At 46.3% G+C, this 20,248-nt stretch overlaps 1 protein-coding gene across 1 annotated transcript in view; it reads left to right on the top strand.

Annotated features, from left to right (window-relative positions):
* The window catches only part of LOC146341983 (cathepsin D-like), a 36,517-nt gene extending 19,800 nt beyond the window's left edge, over nt 1-16,717 (top strand). The window contains exons 6-9 of the mRNA XM_084807757.1: nt 7,081-7,209; nt 12,719-12,914; nt 14,982-15,080; nt 16,436-16,717. Of these exons, the coding sequence (XP_084663883.1) occupies nt 7,081-7,209; nt 12,719-12,914; nt 14,982-15,080; nt 16,436-16,717 (706 nt within the window). The remainder of the gene's footprint in view (nt 1-7,080; nt 7,210-12,718; nt 12,915-14,981; nt 15,081-16,435) is intronic.
* Nucleotides 16,718-20,248: the final 3,531 nt, after the last annotated feature.

The following is a 20,248-nucleotide window of genomic DNA, read 5'->3' on the forward strand; positions in this document are numbered from 1 at the left end:
AGCCAACAATGTGATGTGGCTGCAAAAAAGGCAAATGCTCTTTTGGGCTGCATTAATAGAAGTATAGCTTCCAACTCACATGAAGTACTAGTTCCCCTCTACTCAGCATTGGTTAGGCCTCATCTTGAGTACTGTGTCCAGTTCTGGGCACCACACTTTAAGAAGGATGCAGACAAACTGGAGAGGGTTCAGAGGAGGGCAATGGAGATGATCATGGGACTGGAAACAAAGCCTTATGAGGAGAGACTGAAAGAACTGGGCATGTTTAGCCTTGAGAAGAGAAGACTGAGGGGAGATATGATAGCGCTCTTCAAGTCCTTGAAAGGTTGTCATAGAGAGGAAGGCCAGGATCTCTTCTTGATAATCCCAGAGTGCAGGACACGGAATAATGGGCTCAAGTTACAGGAAGCCAGATTCCGGCTGAACATCAGGAAAAACAACCTGACTGTTAGAGCAATACGACAATGGGACCAATTACCTAGGGAAGTAGTGGGCTCTCCTACACTGGAAGCATTCAAGATGAAGCTGGACAGCCACTTGTTAGGGATGCTCTGACTTAGATTCCTGCACTGAGCAGGGGGTTGGACTTGATGGTCTTATAGGCCCCTTCCAACCCTATGATTCTATGATTCATCTAGTGGCAGGTCATTCTATTAGTGTTTCAGCTGTCACTGCTGTTTCATGCTCCCAGTGGTAAGTTCCATGTAGTATCAGTTCCAGGTTCTGGAGGGCCCTTGGGCAAGATACCCTGAATGGCCCCCCTCCCTCAGTGAGTCCACCTTCTCACTACCATTGTCTCCAGCTGCTGTTGCTCCTCATCCTCTCTCTCATCATTACGACCATAGAATCATAGAATAGTAGTAGTAGGGTTGGAAGGGGCCTACAAGGCCATCGAGTGGTTGCAAAAAAGGTCTGCATCCTTCTTAAAGTGTGGTGCCCAGAACTGGACACAGTACTCCAGATTGAGGCCTAACCAGTGCTGAGTAGAGGGGAACTAGTACTTCCTGGGATTTGGAAGCTATGCTTCTATTAATGCACCCCAAAAGAGCATTTGCCTTTTTTGCAGCCACATCACATTGCTGGCTCATATTCAGCTTGTGATCGACAACAATTCCAAGATCTTTCTCGCTTGTAGTGTTATTGAGCCACATATCCCCCATCTTGTAAGTGTGCATTTGGTTTTTTTTTCCTAGATGCAGAACTTGGCATTTATCCCTATTAAATGTCATTCTGTTGTTTTCTGCCCAGCGCTCCAGTCTATCCAGATCACTTTGAATTTTGTTTCTGTCTTCCAAAGTATTAGCTATCCCGCCCAATTTTGTGTCATCTGCAAATTTGATCAGCATTCCCTGCACCTCCTCCTCCAAGTCATTAATAAAAATGTTGAAGAGCACTGGGCCCAGGACTGAGCCCTGCGGTACCCCGCCCGTTACCTCTCCCCAGTTTGAGAAGGTCCCATTGATAAGCACTCTTTGAGTCCGATTCTGTAGCCAACTGTGGATCCACCGGCTCGTTGTTTCATCTAGCCCACTTTGAGCTAGTTTGCTCATCAGGATATCATGGGGCACTTTGTCGAAAGCTTTGCTGAAGTCGAGGTATATTATGTCCACAGCATTCCCACGGTCCACAAGGGAGGTGACTTGATCAAAAAATGAGATCAGATTCATCTGGCAGGACTTGTTTTTGACAAATCCATGTTGGCTTCGAGTAATCACGGCATTGTTTTCAAGGTGCTTACAGATGGATTGCTTTATCATCTGCTCCAGAATTTTCCCAGGGATTGATGTCAGACTGACTGGTCTGTAGTTCCCAGGTTCCTCCTTTTTACCCTTTTTGAAGATAGGGACAGCATTAGCCCTCCTCCAGTCATTTGGCACTTCCCCCGTCCTCCATGATTTCTCAAAGAGAATAGACAGCGGTTCTGAGAGTTCTTCTGCCGGTTCCTTTATTACTCTAGGATGCAGTTCATCTGGCCCTGGAGATTTGAACTCATTCAAAGTAATTAGGTGTTCCTTGACCATATGCCTATTGATCTCAAGCTGCACTCCTGCCCCTTCAGCCTGTACTTCACCTTTGCCGGGGGGGTCATAGACCCTCTTTTGGGAGAAGACTGAGCCAAAGTAGGAATTGAGCGCCTCTGCCTTTTCTTTGTCATCTATTATCGTTTTGCCATCCTTATTTAATAGCTGAACAACCATTTCTTTCCTCTGCCTTTTACTATGCACATAGCTGAAGAAAGCCTTTTGTTGTTCTTAGCATCCCTCGCTAACCTCAGCTTGTTCTCAGCCTTAGCCTTCTTGACGCCATCCCTGCAATTCTGTGCTACCTGCCTGTACTCTTCCTTTGTTACTTGGCCATCTTTCCACTTCCTATATCTGTCCATTTTTGTTTTCAGGTCATCCCTAAGCTTTTTGTGAAGCCACATTGGCTTCTTCTGTTGTCTTCCACCTTTTCTTCTTGTTGGAATTGTTTGTGATCGTGCCTTGAGGATTTCCTTTTTTAAAAGCTCCCACCCATCTTGGACTCCTTTTCTCGTTAGCATCGCTTGCCATGGGACCTTACTGATCATTGTTCTGAGTTTATTAAAATCAGCTTTCCTAAAATCCAGGGTACGCATTTGACTACACTTGGCTTTTGCTTTCCTTAGAACCAAGAACTCAAGTGCAACATGGTCGCTTTCCCCCAGGGTTCCTGTAACTGCTACTTTATCCACTAAGTCATCTCTGTTGGTTAGGATCAAGTCAAGGATAGCCAATCCTCTAGTTCCTTCCTCTACTTTCTGTAGGAGGAAGTTATCCGCCACACAAGTCAGGAATTTCCTGGAGGGGCCATGTTTTGCAGAATTTGTCTCCCAACAAATATCGGGGAAATTGAAGTCCCCCATTACTACTACATCATGCTTCCTTAAAACGTTGGCTATTTGCTTTTCAAAAGTTTCATCCTCGTCTTCTCCTTGGTTGGGTGGCTGGTAGTAGACTCCGACCACCAGGTTCCTTTTATTCTTTGCTCCATTTATTTTGATCCAGATGCTCTTGATGGGGCTACCAAGCTCATCGTCCTGTATTTCTGTGCAGAGATATGTATTTTTCACATACAGTGCAACCCCACCTCCCTTTCTGTTCCTCCTGTTCTTTTTGAACAAGTTATATCCTTCAATTGCTGTATTCCAGTCATGAGAGTCATCCCACCAAGTCTCAGTTATACCTATCAAGTCATAATTTCCCTCCTGCATTAAGAGTTCAAGTTCGTTCTGTTTGTTTCCCATACTCAGGGCATTAGTATATAGACATCTAAGACCATGTGCTTCATAGTATGGCTTTCTTCCTACATGTGTCTGAAGACTATTATTGGGCGCTATCAGAGCTGTTCTCTCCGTTGCACATTACATCTCCCTTCCCCGTAGGATTCAGTTTAAAGCCCTCCTGATGAAGTTCTTCATGCTGTGGCCAAACACATTCTTCCCATCCTTTGCGAGGTGCAACCCGTCCCTTGCCAACAGCCCATCTTCTAGGAAGTATAGCCCGTGGTCCCAGAATCCAAATCTCTCTCGTCGGCACCACCTTCGTAGCCAGTCATTCACCCGGAGTATTTTTCGTTCCCTTTCTAGCCCTCTTCTAACTACTGGAAGGATGGATGAGAAAACTATCTGGGCCCCAAAGTTCTTGAGTTTCCTTCCCAGAGCTTCAAAGTCTGACGTGATTTCTTCGTAGCTCCGCTTGGCAGTATCATTTGTTCCCACATGGATGAGAAGAAAGGGATACCTGTCAGTGGGCTTTATGAGTGCAGGCAACCTTTCAGTCACGTCTCTAATTCATCCTCCCGGGAGACAACATACCTGGCGAGTCCACGGGTCTTCGCAACATAGTTGGGTCTCCATCCCACGCAGCAAGGAGTCTCCCACTACTACCACTCTTCTCTTCTTGTTGTTGTAGGCCTGGGTTTCATTGCCTCTGTTAGACTGACCTTCAGCCTCTTGCTCACTCTCATGTAGGTTCCCCTGTGATTCTTCCTCTGCAGGCTGTCCTCCAGTCTCATCTGCAAGTACCTGGAATCGGTTCCACAGTTCCATTGCTTCCACTGGTGCAGAGTGGCATCTAGTTCTTCTTCTCCTAACTGTCACTCTTTTCCAAGGAGTATCCTCTACTCCATTTTTCTTCACCTCAGCATTTCCCACTGCCTCATCTTGCTGTTGCTCTTCAAGCTTCTGGTCTTCCCTTTGCTGCTGTAGTTCCCCCATTCTGTCCAAGAACTCTTCATGTTCTCTTATTCCCCGGAGGGTCGACGGTCGCCGCTCCAGTCCACTTACTTTTTCTTCCAGCAGTGTGATCAACTTGCACTTGTTGCAGGTGTAGGCCATGTTGTTCTCAGGCAAGAAAACAAACATTGCACACACCTTGCAGGTCACCACCACTGGAGAGTCTTGTCCTTCCATAGCCTCTTTTCCCTTGTTGTGTCTAGCTTTGTGATTGTTCTAGACTAGCCTGTGCCTGTTCCTCTGCTCAGTAGAGGTTAAAAGCAAAGTCCCACTTGTGTGAAAGTGTGTGTTACAAGACAAATAAATGGAAAAAAGTTAGTTAAAAAAAAGAAAGAAACTTGCTTGCTTGACAGGAATTGAACCACTTGTTTGCTTGACAGGAATTGAACCAGGGAGCTGGGGCATCAGCTGTTCCTTCTTGTCACCCCAACCATGGTCTGGGCCAAAGCAAGAGGCAGGTAAACAAGCAGGTTGCAATGGTGAAAAGGAGGAGCAACCTACCAGTAGGCCCCTGCTGGGGTGTGGGCCCTTGGCAGGTGCCCAACCAAGCCTACACTTGATGCTGACCCTGGTTCCATGGGTCAATTTACTGGGTCAATTTCCTTTGGGCAAGAGATTACTGGAGAGATGAATGTTGTGTTTTGGGCTCTCGGTGTCTTTACAGTTATACAGCTCACGTAGGTGGTGAGCAAGCAGGTTGGTTAGCAACCCTGCCTCACAGGCCATGGACTCTAATGGGCAATCAGTGCTAGCCCCAAAGCCGTGTTTCTCAGCCCACATTCTCAAGATCTTTAAAAAGCTGTTTGTACCAGCCAGGGACATCTTCATAACCTTTCTCAGCCAATGCTAAAGCCTGAGCGGTTTTTCTCCTTATCTTTCCTTGGCCTGATTGAAATTGCTCCTTTCAGCCCTACACTCCATCCAGTAGGTGGGTGTTGACACCTTCCAGGAACCTCAAAGGAGCTCCAAGGAGTCTGTTGCCCATCAGACAGGATTGCCAACTGACCAGGAAAAAATGGCCTGGTCTGCTCCTGCTTCTTTTAACAGACATTTGACATGCAGAAATAGGCAGGTTTCAGCAATGTTAGGAGAATCAACTTAACGGTAAGAGCCTGTTCACCAGTGGGAGGCTCCTTTGCTGGAGGTATTTAAGCAGGGGCTGGATAGCCATCCGTCAGGGATGTTGCTGTGGTATCCTGCATTACAGGCCCTGCATTATGCAGGGGGTTGGACTCAGTGACCTCCAAGGCCCCTTCCAACTTTATGCGCTGGAGCCAGCTTCTTTTCTGCCAGTGGGAGTATCATTCATAGTACATCCCAGTGGCCATTCATAAGTTCAGTGTATTTCTTTGGACCCTAGGAAGAAACTGATGCTTCCACAAGACGTAGTGGTGGCCACCAATTTTAATGCCTTTCAAAGCGGATTAGACACATTCATGGCGAATAATAGCTACTAGTCGTGATGGCTGCATGTTGCCTCCAGTATCAGAGGCAGTATGTCTATATACACCAGTTGCTGGGGAACATGAGTGGGAGGGTGCTGTGGCACTCATGTTCTACTTGTGGGCTTCCCGTAGGCATCTGGTTGACCAATGGGTGAACGGAATACTGGACTAGATAGACCTTTGGCCTGACCCAATGGAGAAGAGAGGATTTTAGGAGGTGCAGGCAGGCCAGGCCTGGTAGCAACAAGTGGCATTTTCAAGCAGCTGCTGTGAATCCAGTGCAGAGCCAGCCCAAGACATTTTGCTGCCTGAGGCAAAGGACAAGATGCCCCCCCCCCCCGTTAAATCTTACTTCAGCACTGGCGGTGGGATAGCATCTTCCATCACACCCTAGGGTAAAAGGCTAATTTAGGGCTTGCAGGACAGACCATGTGGCACACACAGCTCTGTCCTCCAAGGGAGGGAAAAGGCCGGGGGGGTGGGGACTCAGGAGGAATAGCCAGCAGGTCGCTGCTGCCGCCCTCAGCATCTACTGCCCGAGCCACTCATTTCATCCTGCCTCATGGTAGGCCTGCCCCTGCCCTAGGGCCTCAGCAAGGCTAATCACTGATGCTCCTCCCCTTTTAAAAAGTAGCTGGTTCAGCATCTGGGAGCCACCATTTTAATTTTCCACAATGCCCCAATGTAGCGTCACTCTGGGGCATTGTGGGAAATTAAAATGGCAGCTCCATTTAAGGTGGCAGGTTCAGAGCCTGCCACTGCTGCCGAGTATGCCCACAGAGATAGAAGGGGCCCATTAGAGGACACTGTGTCAAAGTTCCCTCAAACCTGGAGCTGATCCTGAGTGCAACTCATCATTCAGAGGTGGGAGGCAGGAAAATGAGTTACCCTTTCCCAAATCCCTCATCTACACAACCATTAAAACCAGGGTGGGGAACCTCTTTAAGCCTAAGGGCTGAATTCAATTTGGGGAAGCTCTTGGGGGCTGTATTCCAGTGGCGAGGGGAGAAGTGGCAAAAGGGGCGAGGACAAACAAAAACACCCCCCCCCCCAGCATATTGTAGTTATAAGCTCTTTCTGCCAGTAATTAAGCTTTAGGAGAGGCTTTTCAACCTTTTAGAATGGGAAGAAAACTGCACAAAAGACAGGAAACCACCAAACCATAGGTGGCTGGGGGAAGGGGGCGTGGCCAGGGGAAAGGGTGTGGCCACTTGGGGAACCCCAGAGGGCCAGATTGGGATCATAGGTGGGCCAGAGGTTTGGCACCCTTGCACAGAACCGTTGTCTACCTTGGCACCTGGATATCCATTCCCCTTGACATACATGGATACAAGATCACACCTCCAGACAATTTTCTGACCCTTTGAACTCTTCTCCTAGCACTAACAGCATCACAGAAAACAATGGTGGTGAAGTTGTTTTTGGAGGGATCGACCACAATGCCTACGAGGGGAAGCTTAACTACATCCCAGTGTCACACAAGGCTTACTGGCAGATCAAGATGGACAAGTGAGTGACATAAGCAGGTTCATAGCTGTAGCTCATGCCACAAAGGTGCAGAAAGGGGCGACCAAAATGATCAAGAGGCTGGAGTGACTCTCCTGTGAGGACATCTAGGACTGTTTAGCTTTCAAAAAAGGCAAGTAAGCAGGGAGAGAGAGGTGTAGAAAATTATACATGGTGTGAAGAAAGTGGAGAGGAAGACATATTTCTCCCTCTCTCATAATACTAGAACCTGGGTTTGTCCCATTAAGCTGATTGGTGGGATATTCAGGATAGACCAAAGGAAGTGCTCTTCCTTTGAAGAATACACTGAGCATAGTTAAATTGTGGAATTCACTTCCACAAGATGAAGTGACGGCCACCAATTTGGATGGTTTTAGAAGGGGGTGGGACAAATTCCTGGAGGAGAAGGCTGTCAATGGCTACTTGTCCTGATGGCTATATGCTGCCTCCAGTACCAGAGGCAGCATGCCTTTGCACACCAGCTGCTGGGGAATACGAGCAGGAGGGTGCTACTGCACTCATGACTTCCTGCTTGTGGGCTTCCTACAGGCAGCTGGTTGGGCATTGTGTGAACACAGTGCTGGACTAGATAGGCCTTTGGTCTGATCCAGCACAGCTGTTCTTATGCTCTAATAAATGTGTTAGGCCTGGTCTAAAAAAAGAGAAAGAGAGAGAGAATCCATAATCACAACCAACTAATTCGGACCAGTGTAAAAGGTCGGGGGGGAAACGATGTACAAAATACTTTGCTGCCACATACAGACATATCAAGAGTTTCTTTAAATCAAACAATTCTGAAGAGTTTAAAAATGCAAGCAAATAAAATCTACAAATTATTTATATCACTGATATACTGGATGTACTGTGAATGAAGCACTTTAGCTGATCATGCTTGGGTTTAGACATAGAGAATAACGATTCAAGTCGTCAAGGAAAATGATGAATAATTGTTATAATTGCCAAACGTATTTCAACTTCACAGTCTTCTTCAGCGGCATAGACGTAAAAAATGGTAGATTAGTTGCTCGAGAGTTTGATAAGACCATTCAGGCTTGCATTCATTTAAATTAAGCAAGAAATATATGCTTTCAATTATGCTGCATCAGAATCATGATTACAGTACCACACCACCTCTCTCTGAAAAGGGCTCTCTAGGCTGGGCTGCATATTTTGCTCATCATATATGAAAATATTTGTTTGTGTCCAAAGAAGAGAGATGAGACCTCATGCAGGAAATCTTCCAGACTCTCTTTTAACAGTGCAACCCTAAATGTGTCTACTCAAAAGTAAGTCCCATTGAGTTGAGTGGGGAAGAGGGCCCCTTAGCTTGCAGGGGCCACGGTGGCTTAGTGGTTAAGACGCTGAACTGCAGACCGGAAGGTTGGCAGGACAGCAGTTCGAGACCCACGTGACGGAGTGAGCTCCCATCTTCAGTCCCAGCTCCTGCCAACCTAGCAGTTCGAAAGCAAGAAACTGCAAGTAGATAATAGGTGCTGCTTCGGCGGGAAAGGTAACAGCGTTCCGTGCACCTCGGTGTTCAGTCACGCCGGCCACATGACCACGGAAGCATCTTCGGACAGCCCTGGCTCTTCGGCTTAGAAACGGAGATGAGCACCATCCCCTAGAGTCGGACACGACTGGCTGGGGACACCTTTACCTTTTAGGAGGGTATAGGACTGCAGTCTAAATCTGGACATGTGTAAGTTTGGCTACAACTAGTTGCATGCAAGACATGAATACACAAAATTGCAGTTATACATATCGCTGTACATACTGGGTTGGATCCAGATTCTCTCATACTTAGAGCAGACCCATTGAAATAAATGAGACTTAAGTTGATCCTGACTAACTTGAAATCAGTGGGACATAGGGCACAATCTTATGTGCGCTTAGACGGAAAAAGGTCTAAGTTTGTAAGTTTGTAAGTTTCCGTGCACCTCGGTGTTCAGTCATGCCGGCCACATGACCACGGAAGCATCTTCGGACAGCGCTGGCTCTTCGGCTTAGAAATGGAGATGAGCACCACACCCTAGAGTCGGACACGACTGGTTGGGGACACCTTTACCTTTACCTTACCTTTAGCCCCTAAACACATCAGCGCTCCAGATTCAGATGATGTGCTAAGCGACCTGTGAAGGAGCTGCTCACGAGTTGCTGATTAAAAGCAGAAGTGGCAGGTGCACAAGGTATTTAACCCATGGGCTGTCATGCCATGCAGGCCAACTCATGCTGCTTTTCCTGCCATGGATTAAAACCACTGTTTCCCTGAAGCACAGAAGGCAGGTTTTTAAAAAATGAAATGGGTCTATCCATTTGGGGGGGCACGGGATTGGGGTTTCCTTGGCACATACGGTCATCCAGCTGCAGTCTGACATGGTCCAGTCCAATTATGTTTGTTTGTTTATTATTTATTTAATCAATTCATATACCACTTACCATATCGAATATACACACACACACACACACACACACACACATGCGGTTTACAAAAGCAAAAATAAAATAAAAAGGTAAAGGTAAAGGTGTCCCCAACCAGTCGTGTCTGACTCTAGGGTGCGGTGCTCATCCCCGTTTCTAAGCCGAAGAGCCAGCGCTGTCCAAAGACGCTTCCGTGGTCGGAATGACTGAACACCGAGGTGCATGGAACGCTGTTACCTTTCCCGCTGAGGCGGTACCTATTTATCTACTTGCAATTTCTTGCTTTCGAACTGCTAGGTTGGCAGAAGCTGGGACTGAAGACGGGAGCTCACTCCGTCACGCGGCACTTGGGTCTCGAACTGCTGACCTGCCGACCTTCGAGTCTGCAGTTCAGCGTCTTAACCACTAAGCCACCGTGGCCCCAAAAATAAAATATCTCATAATAAATGCAAAAGATCATCAGTTAAAATGTTTAAAAGATTTAAACCAAAAACCAAACAACACAATAAGTACTAAGCAAACTAACGGGCAGCACACTCATTCAGGAAGGCTTGAGTACAGAAGAACCAGGAAGCTGAGTTCACTGCCAGGGTATTAGGACTTAGTGGGTGAGAGTATTAGGGGATGGGACGTAGCTTACAGTGGTAGAGCACCTGCTCTGCAAGCAGAAGGTCCCAGGTTCAATCCCTAGCATCTCCCGTTAAAGAAGGATCTGGCTGCAGGTAATGGGAAAGACCTCTACCTGAAAGCTTGGATCCTTTCTACACGAGGCTTTGCTTGCGGCTTTTATTATGTGTTCATGATTCCTCACTCACGGTAGTTTGTGGATCCTTTACATGACATTGTCATCCTCCAGGGTGTGTTTTTTCCTAATGAGGAAAGTGTGGTATGTTTTTCTGAATAACGTTACCGAACCCTTGTTTAAGTGTGTAATTTTACTATACCATAGCGCCACCTAGTGCTTGTGTAATGGAACATATAGAAAGGCAGAGAAAGACACGCACCCCCCTGCCTCAGGAGAAAAACACATGTAAAGGAGCCAGTCTTAATCACTCAAAGAATCTGGAGGTGGAAGCCTCAGTAAAGGTGCGGGTTAAAAGCCTCATGTAGAAAAGCGCTTGGCGAGCTAGTGGCAGTCAAAGTAGGAGATAATATTGGGTGATATGGACAAATAGTCCAACCTGTTACAAAGCAGCTGACTGTGTTCCTAACATAGCGGAATACTTGGCAAAACCACTCAGTGCATCTGTCACTGAGTTTTAGGGAGTCCCCCCAAACACATGAAATACACTATCACCACTGCTAATGGTCCTGTTTGGCGATCTTTATGTATGGAACAAATTCAGTGGTTTGTTTACAAAAAAAGAAAGCAAAGGGCACTGAGTTGGCCCAAAGAAAATGTCCAAAATCCATATTGCTGTAATACCTTTATTATGGTGATAGGGATTTTGGACATTTTCTTAAGGCTTTGTTTGCAATGACAGTAGTAGCCACCAAGGGGCAATGCTGTTACATTTTAAACAGATACTTTCAAATATGCCTTAGTACTTGATGTTGCTGTTTCCTGATAATGCTGCTACTTTTGTTTGGGGGCTTGTTTGTTTGTTTTTGCATGATCGGATATTTTATTGTTGTTTGTATTTTTATTGTAAGTTGCCTCTGGGGGGAAAAGGCTGAAAGATGGGGAATAAATATTTTAAATCATTCTCAGAGCCAAGTATAAACAAATGTTCCCCTTGAGCCATATGAGTTGCCTATCCCCTGTTTTTTCAGGATTCCAAACCTGGAGTGTAGCGTGGCGAATTAAGAATCGCCAAAAAAGAGGAAACGCAACACCCAAAAAGAGGACACTAATTTACATAACGTTTGCATATGCTAACTTATACATATAGATGCAAATTTAGAAAGTATTATTATAATTGAAATAGAAATATCATACATCTCACCATAGTATGGAAGACTGTGACCGGGTGGCCTGTGTGCCTTGTTCAGTCTGCTGGCCAGATGTGATGGGTGACTTCAAGGCCTAGCTTCTCCATTGGATGGTTCTTTATCTTTCACCTGGCCTTGGCCTGATCAGCCCTTCAAACAGAGGATGCCTTCAAAATAGAGCACAGTCCTCTAGCAGCCCTTCAAACAGAGGACTGTCCTCTGTAAAAGAGGACACTTGGCCATGTGACCACCTCATTCAAGTAAGCCAGATTTTAGTGTAAAGTTCAGTTTCCAGCAGCCTGGCTCTGTCTAGTCATGGTCCTGTAAAAGTCTTGCCAAGACTTAGGCCTGGCTCTCCCAAATGGTAGGTGAGGCAGTAAACCTTCACCTGGGCATAGGCGGGGGCTAATGTGATGGAATGCAACCTTGTCAACACCACCACCACCACCACCATTCCTATACATAAGAATCTAGTATGTCAGGTAGAAGGTGAGGCCAGAACCCCACCCACTCTGGCATGCTAGCTGCCTATCTGCGGGGATATGTTTATTCATTTTTTGGTATGACATTTTCAGTCATGTGAGCCTCCATCTGCAATCTGAAGTGGTACAGTCCAGACACAGTTTTGCCCGGTGGAGGCTGGTGGCTCCGATGTCAGTGGGGCGGTGAATCCACTCCGGGTTTCAGTCAGAACCCGTCAAAGGCGCTACCCAAGGTGCGACCTTGCGTATGACATTTTCAGTCATGTGAGCCTCCATCTGCAATCTGAAGTGGTACAGTCCAGACACAGTTTTGCCCGGTGGAGGCTGGTGGCTCCGATGTCAGTGGGGCGGTGAATCCACTCCGGGTTTCAGTCAGAACCCGTCAAAGGCGCTACCCAAGGTGCGACCTTGCATAGCTCCTTTAGAATTCTGACTGGTTCTGACTGAAACCCGGAGTGGATTTACTGCTCCACTGACATCGGAGCCACCAGCCTCCACTGGTTTTGCCACTTTATCTGCTGCTTGTGAGAAAATTAGACCTGGGTATGTGGGTTTGATGGGCCTCACTGGATCCTGGTGTCCCAGCCATGCATGGACACTTCCTCTCATCTCCTGCCAGGCCCCAAAAGACCCTGAAGAAAAATTGCTAATCCCTTTTCTTTCCTAAACCTAATGTGTAGGATAACTGTGGACAAACAATCCAAGGGGGAAAAATGTTGGCCCTGGAAACTGTTTGACAAGGATAATTCAACTAAGTTATGCAAGGATGGCTGCCAAGGCATTGTGGACACAGGCACTTCTCTCATCACGGGGCCTAGTGATGACATCCGTGCTCTGCATGAGGCCCTTGGGGCTGAGCACGCCTTTGGAGGGCAGGTGAGGAAGCAGTAACATATCCTGGATCCTTTCAGGGTGCATCCAAAGAACCATTCACTCCTTCCCTCTAGATCAGGGGTCCCTAGTCTTTTTGGGCTGGTGGGCACATTTGGGATTTTGAAAGAGTGTTGTGGGTGCTCTCACAAAATGGTTGCTATGGTGGGCACAGCCAGTCACAAAACACTCATTTCCAGGAGGGCAAACTGGTGAGACTAAAAGAAAAGTAATTTCCCCAGTAACCTAACTACAAGGCAGAGGTGGGATTTGAGCTCAGAGACAAAACAAAACCCCTCTTTTGAACCCTAATAAAGATGGTGCTGGAGGGCAGCACTTTGCATTGCAGTATGCCAGCCTCCCAGTTTAAAAAAAGATATTAAAAACATCTTAAGAAATAAAATTTTAGGAAGGGCAGGGAGCCTGGACAGGGGGTGCCAAGAGAGGTGTCCGCAGACACATTGGTGCCCATGGGCATTACGTTGTAATCCTAGGTCCAGATTAAGGAATCTACCCATTGGTTGTGATCTGATCTCATTGGTTTAGTATCTGTCTCTCCTGTAGATCGGTCTATGCCAGCGTGACATTCCGTCACTCTAGTGTGACCAAGAAACAGGATGGGGCTCTCCAAATGAAGTGGTGGGGCTATGCAGATAAGATCAGGCTCAATTCTCAATGGCTGCAGTCACCATAGCGCCCTTTCCAGTGATGTCTCCAAGTGCATCTCTTCAGTTTTCCCAATATAAGTTCAAAGGCTACCATTTACTCCTTACATTGCTGTACTTGGGGGACACTCTGGCAGTGAGGGCAAAACCTGCCCTCCACCTAGCCTGGCACTGGGCTCTTTCACTGACAGAGGTACCACAATTGGGGAAAACAGTCATGTGTGCATGTATAGAGTCTACAGATGTACAGCACCTCTTCTTCCTGCCCCCACCCCTGAATCTCTCCTCCTCACAAACACACACCTTTCGTGTCACAATGACTGGCACTCTTCTAATAATTCCTTCTGTATCCAATGCTCAAAGTATGAGTGTCATCACTTAGATAGCCAAAACGGCACCATTCAAGCAAAAGACTGTATTAGTAGGGACGGAGGAACCCCAAGGTTTGTAGACGTACAAAAGATATTTAGGGTATAATCCTATGCATGTTTAGACAGAAAAAAGTCCTACAGATCCCAGCAGGGGCATGCTAGGAGTTGTAGGGCTTTTTTCTGTCTAAACATACATAGGATTGTGTCCTTAGGGGAAAAATTCTAAGGGTAGGGGTGGGAGCAAAAACAGTCCAATGAAGGATGAGTGCTTTCCCCTCCTCTAATGTAGGGGTGGGCAACTGCAGGAACTCTTGTGGGCCATTTCACACACACCTGGACACCCCCTGCCCCTCAGAGATGGCATTCTGGAAAAGAAGTGGTGGTTTGCCACCAAAATTTGGCAGAGCTACTGTGGAGCATTAAAAGAGTAACGTTCAACTTGTTTGCAACCTAAATTTGATCCTTTTAGTGCTCTGTAGCGGTTACAGAGCACTGAAAGGGTCACATTTAGCTTCAAACAAGCTAAATCTAACTTCTTAGTGTTGCAAAGCACTAAATCTGCCAAATTTTTATGTAAAAAAAAAAGTGGTGCAGCAGGGACTACATAGGCCCAGCGGCTGTCTGTCTTCCACTCCTGCTTTATCATCTAGTGAAATTCTCTGTGTGGCATGGATATTAATTGCATGGCATGATATCATTGCACTCAGGCTCTGCCCCGCCCTCCCCCCGCCCTCCATAGCATTGGCTGCTGCTGGCAGGGAAACACGCAGCATGATGACATCAGGTCACATGCTGAATTTTGCTAGACATTACAAGAAAGGGGAGAGAAGTAGATGCGAGGATGCCATTTTGAGAGGCAGCTCTGTGTCTGTCATGACATTTAGTTCACCAATCTTGAGCAGAATGTGGTGAAAGTTAGTTTTTGGTGAACGTCCTAGCAGAAGAACTATGTGTGTGTGTGTGTGTGTGTGTATGTATGTGTGTGTCTAAACCTCTTGTTTCTCTTCCTCATGATGCTCTCCCTTTCCTTCCCACAGTACTTGATGGATTGCAACAAGTTGCCTGAGTTACCAAACGTGACCTTTCATCTTGCTGGCAAACCCTACACCCTGACCCCACAGCAATATACTCTCCAGGTGAGAGATGCCAATAAAACACCTGTGAGGGAATGGTGGCAGCTTTAACAAATGTCCAGACTAGGGATGTAAGGATTTTGTTAAATCTGTTCCATCTGCGTTTCATGGATTATCAGGTGTCATTTGTTCTGTTGTCTGCTGATTGACAGAATCAGATTTTTATTACCAGAATTTTGTTCTAAATGCACTAATTTGCATTAACTAATGCCCATTAACGGTAATGTGCATTTGCGCTAATGTACACTTGCACTAATTCGGTAATGTGCATTAACACTAATGTGCATTAGTGCAAATCCCCCCCCCCCAAGTGAAAAACCAGTCCACAAGTCTGCTGAAAAAGTGACTTGGACAAAGCTGGTCCACTCTGGAATCTGCAGACTGGATTTATAGACATCTGAACTCATGTGAATCCATTACGGATTTCTTTGACATCCCTAGTCCAGACCCGCTGTTCTTTGTCCAGTTCTGTTTAGCTTTTGCCATTTATGTGAGACTTAAGTTGGTTTGCATTTAGATCAGACTGTGATACAGATGGAAGTGGTGTTGACTAGAATGTTTTGTTTTGTTCTCGCTGTGTCCCTGAGTGGATCCAATGGTTTTGCGTGGGAAAAGGGTTCTCTTTAGATCAGGGGTGCAGAATCTAAGGCCCAGGGGCCAAATCCAGCTCTCCTGGGGTTTCAATCCCTACTTTAGATGGCAATGTGTATGACTTCACTTGCTTCAAAATGTGGTAAGCCAGCCCTGTTGCATTTGGGGGCTCTCCTGCTCATTCTGATGAGAGCGGCCCTGACATCTGCCCCAAAGCCCTAACCTGTTGGCACCACTGGGAAGTTCCAGGGGAAGATTTACTGGGTTAGTTTCCTTCTGAAGGGACTGGACTGGAGACTTTCAGTACTGTGGAATATCTGTTTGTTTGTGAATGTACAGGTCAAGCAGATAGGAAGCAAACACACATGTCCACAGGAAGTACTAGTCCTAAAGGAAAGTAATTTCAGCACCTTGCTGTCCTAGAACCGGCTTCAGCCAGTCAGAAATAGACCACTGTCAGTCGTAAGAGTGAAAGGAGCTTGTAAATCTCCCATGCCTTATTTATTATTATTATTATTATTATTATTATTATTATTAACAATATTTGTATACCACTTTTCAGCCCTAATGGTTCTCAAAGCAGTTCCAAAGAATAATACAGGAACAGCTAAAAAATAATACTGGTTAAAACAACAGCTCAGTTCATCTTAAAACTAGAATCGGCAATTACAAAACAGAAGATAAAATGCCAGTGCAGGCTCAGAATTCTAAAGATGATGATGATGATGATAATAATGTCTTATTTATTTCTACCCCCACCTTCACAGGTGGGCCAGATGGGAATGATGACTTGCATCAGCGGGTTCATGAGTCTCGATATCCCTCAGCCTGTTGGTCCACTCTGGATCCTGGGCGACGTTTTCCTTCGAAAGTATTACTCAGTCTTTGACCGAGATCATGACCGAGTTGGCTTAGCCGTTTCCAAACAATCCATATGTGGCGGCAGTTCTAACATGCCAGGGACGACTGCAGCTTCTGGCACGGAGGCAACGACCACACCTTTGAGGACAGAAAGTACCACCATGGCCAGCATGGCCAGGGACTGTTAGTTGTCTAGTGTTTCATACTGCTGACATCACAAGAGGCTTTGGGTGAAGTATTTTTTGCATAGCAGCACTGGTGGCATTTCACAATGCAGGATCTGCAGCCATCCTGCTTCTGAGAATAATTCCTTTAAAAAAACACACACCAAGTTTCTAACCCTTATGGTAGCAGAGAGAAAAATAATCATCATGGGGTTGCCTAGCCCAGAAATTATCCTTTTACCTTTAAATGCATTGCTGAGTCTGGAAATGAGTGCCTGGGGCTTCTCCCACCTGATTTTCCTCCACTCCTGTTTTTCATCCTCCTTCCCAACCTGCTGTGTGTTATAGCCTAATCCTATACATGTCTACTCAGAAGTATTTCCATTTGAGTGGAAATAATATCCACACTTAGTTGCTCCCAAGTAAGTGTGGATAGGATGGCAGCCTGTTTGCTGCAGCAAGCACAGGAGAGGTCCAGATCACAGGAATTGTGTGGGAAGGCGGCTGAAGCCACAGCTGCCTTGCCTTCCGAAAGCAAGGCTCTCTGGGTGTAACTTGATCACTGTAGTGCCAAAGGAGATGGGCAGCTGTCTTTGCGAGACCAGAGATCTCAAGTGACCAAAAGAGGAGGATGGGTGTTCTTTACGTCACTTGATTGCTCAGTGCCTGATGATTCACAGTGGGATGTTTGGGATGATGCAACACGCTGAGCCCATCCCTCAGTGATAGAACGCAAGCTTTGCCCCCAGAAGGTCCTGGGATCAATTCCTAAGTGTCCTAGTTAAAACGGGATTTCAGGTAGCAGGGCTGAGAAATACCTTTCTCCGCCTAACAACTGCTTCCAGTCGGAGCAGACAATACTGGCCTGGATGCACCCAGTATAAAGCTACATAAAGCCACGTCATCCATTTATCACAGGGGCATTGAACTTCTTCCAGCCTGAGGGCCAAATTCCATTTCGGAGAAGCTCTCGGGGGCCGCATTCCAGTAGTGGGTGGGGCCAAAAATATCAGGAGCACCTTGAATAGCTCCTTTAGAGTTCTGGCTGGTTCTGACTAAGCCCGGAGCGAATTTACCGCCCCACTGATATTGAAGCCACCACTGCAGATTACCCATGGCGTCAGGGCCAGCATCAAGGGAAGGCATGGTTGGGTATTCAGGGAAGGGGCCTGGAATCTACACAAGGGGGTCACCTCCCCTGCCCCTGTCCCCAGCCGCCAACACATGGCCATGTTTTCTACTATTTTGTTTTGCAATTAAAGTGCTGCCTCACTGGAGGTCTTCAAATAGGGGCTGGACAGCCTTCTTGCAGGTGGAAGCTCTAGCTCTGGGCTTCCTGAGCCGAACAGGGGGCTGGGCTAGATGACCTATAAACCCCTTTAAGGCTATATCTCCTTTGTGTTTATTAATAACAACAACAACAACAATTTGGTACCATTCTATGACCTGCATGTTGTTGTTCAGTTGTTAAGTCATGTCCGACTCTTCGTGACCCCATGGACCATAGCACGCCAGGCCTTCCTGTCCTCCGCTCTCTCCCAGAGTGTGCTCAAGTTCATATTCATTGCATCGGTGATGCTATCTAGCCATCTCATCCTCTGCCGTCCCCTTCTCCTTTTGCCTTCAGTCTTTCCCAGCATCAGGGTCTTTTCCAGGGAGTTTTCTCTTTGCATTAGGTGGCCAAAATATTTGAGCTTCAGCTTCAGGATCTGTCCTTCCAATGAGCAGTCAGGGTTGATTTCCTTTAGGATGGACTGATTTGACCTCCTTGCAGTCCAGGGGACTCGTAAGAGTCTTCTCCAGCACCACAGTTCGAAAGCATCAATTCTTCGGCGCTCAGCCTTCCTTATAGTCCAGCTCTCACAGCCATACATTACTACTGGGAAAACCATAGCTTTGATTATACGAACCTTTGTCGGCAAGGTGATGTCTCTGCTTCTTACTATGCTGTCTAGGTTTGCCATAGCTTTCCTCCCAAGGAGCAAGCGTCTTTTAATTTCATGGCTACAGTCACCGTCTGCGGTGATCTTGGAGCCCAAGAACGTAAAATCTGTCACTGCTTCCATTTCTTCCCCTTCTATATGCCAGGAAGTGGTGGGGCCAGATGCCATGATCTTCGTTTTTTTAATGTTGAGTTTCAAACCAGCTTTTGCACTCTCCACTTTCACCCTCAACAAGAGGCTCTTTAGATCCTCTTCGCTTTCTGCTATTAGGGTGGTATCGTCTGCGTATCTGAGGTTGTTGATAATTCCCCTGACAATCTTAATTCCGACCTGTGATTCATCCAACCTGGCGTTTCTTATGAGGTACTCTGCATATAAGTTAAATTAGCAGGGCGACAATATGCAGCCTTGTCATACTCCTTTCCCCAATTTTGAACCAATTGGTTGTTCCATGTCTGGTTCTTACTGTTGCTTCTTGACCCTCGTACAGGTTTTTCAGGAGACAGGTAAGATGGTCTGGTACTGCCATCTCTTTAAGAATTTGCCACAGTTTGTTGTGATCCACACAATCAAAGGCTTTAGCGTAGTCAATGAAGCAGAAATAGACGTTTTTCTGGAATTCTCTTGCTTTCTCCATGATCCAGCAAATGTTGGCGATTTGATCTCTAGTTCCTCTGCCTCTTCGAAACCCAGCTTGTACTTCCGGTAGTTCTTGGTTCACATATTGCTGAAGCCTAGCTTGTAGGATTTTGAGCATAACCTTGCTGGCATGTGAAATGAGCGCAATTGTATGGTAGTTTGAACACTCTTTGGCGTTGCCCTTCTTTGGAATTGGAATGTAAACTGACCTTTTCCAGTCTTGCGGCCACTGTTGAGTGTTCCAAATTTGTTGGCATATTGAGTGCAGCACTTTAACAGCATCATCTCTTAGGATCTTAACTAGCTCAGCTGGAATACTGTCATCTCTGCTAGCTTTGTTGTTAGCCTAAGGCCCACTTGACGTCACTCTCTAGGATGTCCGGCTCAAGTTCAGTGACCGCACTATCATGGCTATCAGGGACATTCAGATCTTTCCTGTATAGTTCTTCTGTGTATTCTTTCCACCTCTTCTTAATCTCATCTGCTTCTGTTAGGTCCCTGCCTTCTTTGTCCTTTATCATGCCCGTCTTTGCACAAAACGTTCCCTTGAGATCTCCAATTTTCTTAAAAAGATCTCTAGTCTTTCCCATTCTGTTGTTTTCCTCGATTTCTTTGCATTGTTCATTTAAGAAGGCCTTCTTGTCTCTCCTTGCTATTATCTGAAACTCTGCATTCAGTTGGCTGTATCTTCCCCTTTCTCCCTTGCTTTTCGCTTCCCTTCTTTCGTGAGCTACTTGTAAAGCCTCCTCAGACAGCCACTTTGCTTTCTTGCATTTCTTTTTCTTTGGGATGGATTGAGTTGCTGCCTCCTGAACAATGTTACAGACCTCCGTCCATAGTTCCTCAGGCACTCTGTCTATCAGGTCTAATCCCTTAAAACTATTCGTCACCTCCACTGTATATTCATAAGGGATATGATTTAGGTCATACCTGAATGGTTTAGTGGTTTTCCCTAGGTTCTTCAATTTAAGCC

This window comes from Heloderma suspectum, chromosome 6 (assembly GCF_057233095.1).
Source record: "Heloderma suspectum isolate Gila_16-S chromosome 6, 16-S_ref, whole genome shotgun sequence".
Classification (NCBI taxonomy): domain Eukaryota; kingdom Metazoa; phylum Chordata; class Lepidosauria; order Squamata; family Helodermatidae; genus Heloderma; species Heloderma suspectum.